Source organism: Sinocyclocheilus anshuiensis, unplaced genomic scaffold (genome assembly GCF_001515605.1).
Source record: "Sinocyclocheilus anshuiensis isolate Anshui unplaced genomic scaffold, SAMN03320099.WGS_v1.1 scaffold684, whole genome shotgun sequence".
Taxonomy (NCBI): Eukaryota; Metazoa; Chordata; class Actinopteri; order Cypriniformes; family Cyprinidae; genus Sinocyclocheilus; species Sinocyclocheilus anshuiensis.
Genome location: NW_015554107.1, coordinates 440,019 through 442,605, shown reverse-complemented (window position 1 = coordinate 442,605; position 2,587 = coordinate 440,019). Strand labels below are relative to the sequence as shown.

Below are 2,587 nucleotides of genomic sequence, written 5' to 3'. Positions count from 1 at the left end.
TGAACCAGCCCCCCCCCCCCCAGTAAAACAGACGGTACTGTTCTCTTCATTGGACCTAGTTTAGCAGCTAACACGGTTTTCTTTGCTGAATTTGGAACACAGTGTCAACAGTGTGTCACTCTGTTCCAAAATGTAGTTGCTCATGAATTGCATCAGAGGCATATAGCTGTGGTTTGGAGCTGAGGTTAATACTTTCCCTTTTTATGTGTTATGTTTGCCTTGCCTTGGTTTTGAAACTGGCCAGACCGGTACCACACAGTAGCCTGCTGCATAGAGAAATTAACAGAATGAACATTAAGTCAAAATTAGCTCTTAAGCTAACTAAATCATTTAAGTTCAACCCATTGCGCATTTTCAACATTTATAAATGATTTTCAGTGAGTTGAAGTGTCTGTTATTTAACATGTTTCTTCAGTTCCAGGAGCAGCAGGAGCGACTAATGAAGATAAACGCAGAGCTCAGACACAAGCAGAACATCATACAGACTCAGCTGAAGAGTGCAGTGGAGAGGAGGGCCGACCTGGAGGCCGACCTGTGCGAGAAACAGAAAGAGATAGAGCGCCTGAACTCACAATTAGAAAGAGCCAGCGTACATACTGCTGCTGAAACGGTTAGTCACATTAATATTACGTTTATGCTTACTAACCCTAGCTGTCCCGTATTGGTTTACGTGTATTTCCTAAAGGCATAATCAGACAGAAGCTTGTATGTTCCTCTTGCCCTAGCACAGGGCCTAATTTCTGCTTTGGTTGGTTGGATGAAGCATATATAGGTCACATTTGCCTTCACTAGAGTGGAAAGGACATGTTTGTGCACAACTCCCCTTCAGCATACAAACATTTTGGGATGCTTGATTAAATTCCAACATTAAAACCTTGTCAGAATATTTTTCACTTTAGTTTTATCTTGATTAACAGAGATAAATATAATGATCAGAAACAAGCTTTTAGTAATTAGCAAATAATGCAAAATATTAAGTAATTAAGTAGTATTATTTCATATTTAAATATTGTATTAAATCACTTTTTATATTAATATTAAACATTTTGTTTTTTGTTTATTATTAAAACATTATTATTTTAACATTTATCTTAATTTAAATTTAATTTTAATTTAAGTGCATTCATTTATTTTTTAACAGAGATTATTTAAATTCTAAAAATAACTTAAAATATGAAGTAATACACTGAACTAGACCTGTAGTATTATTTAGAAAGGAACTGTTTTTTTTATTTTATATTTAAATATTACATCAAATCATTTTTATATTAATATATTAAACTTTTTTTATTATTTTTTTTATTATTAAAACAGTATTATTTTAACATTTATCTTAATTTAAATTTAATTCTAATTTAAGTTTAATTAATTTATTTTAATTAACAGATATTATTTAAATTCAGAAAAAATAAGCTTTTAGTTATTACCAAAAAATGTAAAAGGTTAATGTTGCAAAATAGGATTTTTTAATACACTGAACTAGAAATGTAGTCAGACACATATATAAATTATTTAGAAAGCAATTGTTTTTTATTTATTATTTAAATATTGTGAAATTACTTTTTAAATAATATTTATATTAACATGTTTTATGATTTATTAATCATTTTTAAACTTGAACTTAATTGAAGTTTATATCTGAATGTTTCTTATGAAATCACTTATTTAGGCAACACTGTGTACCACACCTTTTGTTACTAGTTTAGAGATTAGCTTGGAAAATGTGTACCATGAACACTGGAAAATGTTACCAAACTGTCTGTTTTATTTTATTTTTTTAAATAAAAGAACAGATTATCAACTGTGCCCAAGTCAGACATTTATAGTTTTGACTTATATAATTCCACCTTTGCCTCTTTCAGAGCAGTTCAGCCATAGACCTCACAGATAAGATGATCATTGACTTGAAGGATCCAAATCGACCGTGTTTTACCAAGCAGGAAGTACGAGACTTGCTTTTTGAGAAGAACGAGTTGAAGGCCAATCTCTTTCTGGTCAAAGAGGAGCTTGCATATTACCAAAGGTGAGACAGTTGTGTTTGTGACGCATTCTAACCTTTTCTATCAGCACAATGTCCTGCCTCAATCTGGACACACATTTCTTTGTTTCATTAGGGAAATCCTGAATGATGAGAGATGCCCAGGTTTCTTACTGGATGCCGTGCGCTCTGCCATAAAGAAGCAGAGGACTGTCATAAAGTCTAAAATGCTTGGCATACCCGTTAGTGAATGTAGAACGTGAGTGCAAACCACAAACATACTGCTAATTTACAGCCCATGTGAATAATGTTGTGTTTAACAGTTTCACTGTCATACAGAGATGAGACAGATGGTCCTTTGTTTGAGAGGAGTGGAAATGAAGACAATGACACTGACAGCACTGACAACAGACCCCAGGACTCACGCATTAGAAAACTGTGAGTTCATTCACACTTAAAGGGGTCATATGATGCGATTTCAAGTTTTCCTTTTTCTTTGGAGTGTTACAAGCTGATTGTGCATAGATAAGATCCCTGAAGTTGCAAAGACTAAAGTCTCAAAACCAAAGAGATATTCTTTATCAAAGTTAAGACTCTGCCACGCCACCC

At 33.3% G+C, this 2,587-nt stretch overlaps 1 protein-coding gene across 1 annotated transcript in view; it reads left to right on the top strand.

Moving 5' to 3' along the window:
* LOC107669761 (RILP-like protein 1) overlaps positions 1-2,587 on the top strand; it is an 8,711-nt gene that overhangs the window by 3,556 nt on the left and 2,568 nt on the right. Inside the window, exons 4-7 of the mRNA XM_016462144.1 lie at positions 416-610; positions 1,863-2,023; positions 2,115-2,237; positions 2,318-2,416. Coding sequence (XP_016317630.1) covers positions 416-610; positions 1,863-2,023; positions 2,115-2,237; positions 2,318-2,416 — 578 coding nt within the window. The remainder of the gene's footprint in view (positions 1-415; positions 611-1,862; positions 2,024-2,114; positions 2,238-2,317; positions 2,417-2,587) is intronic.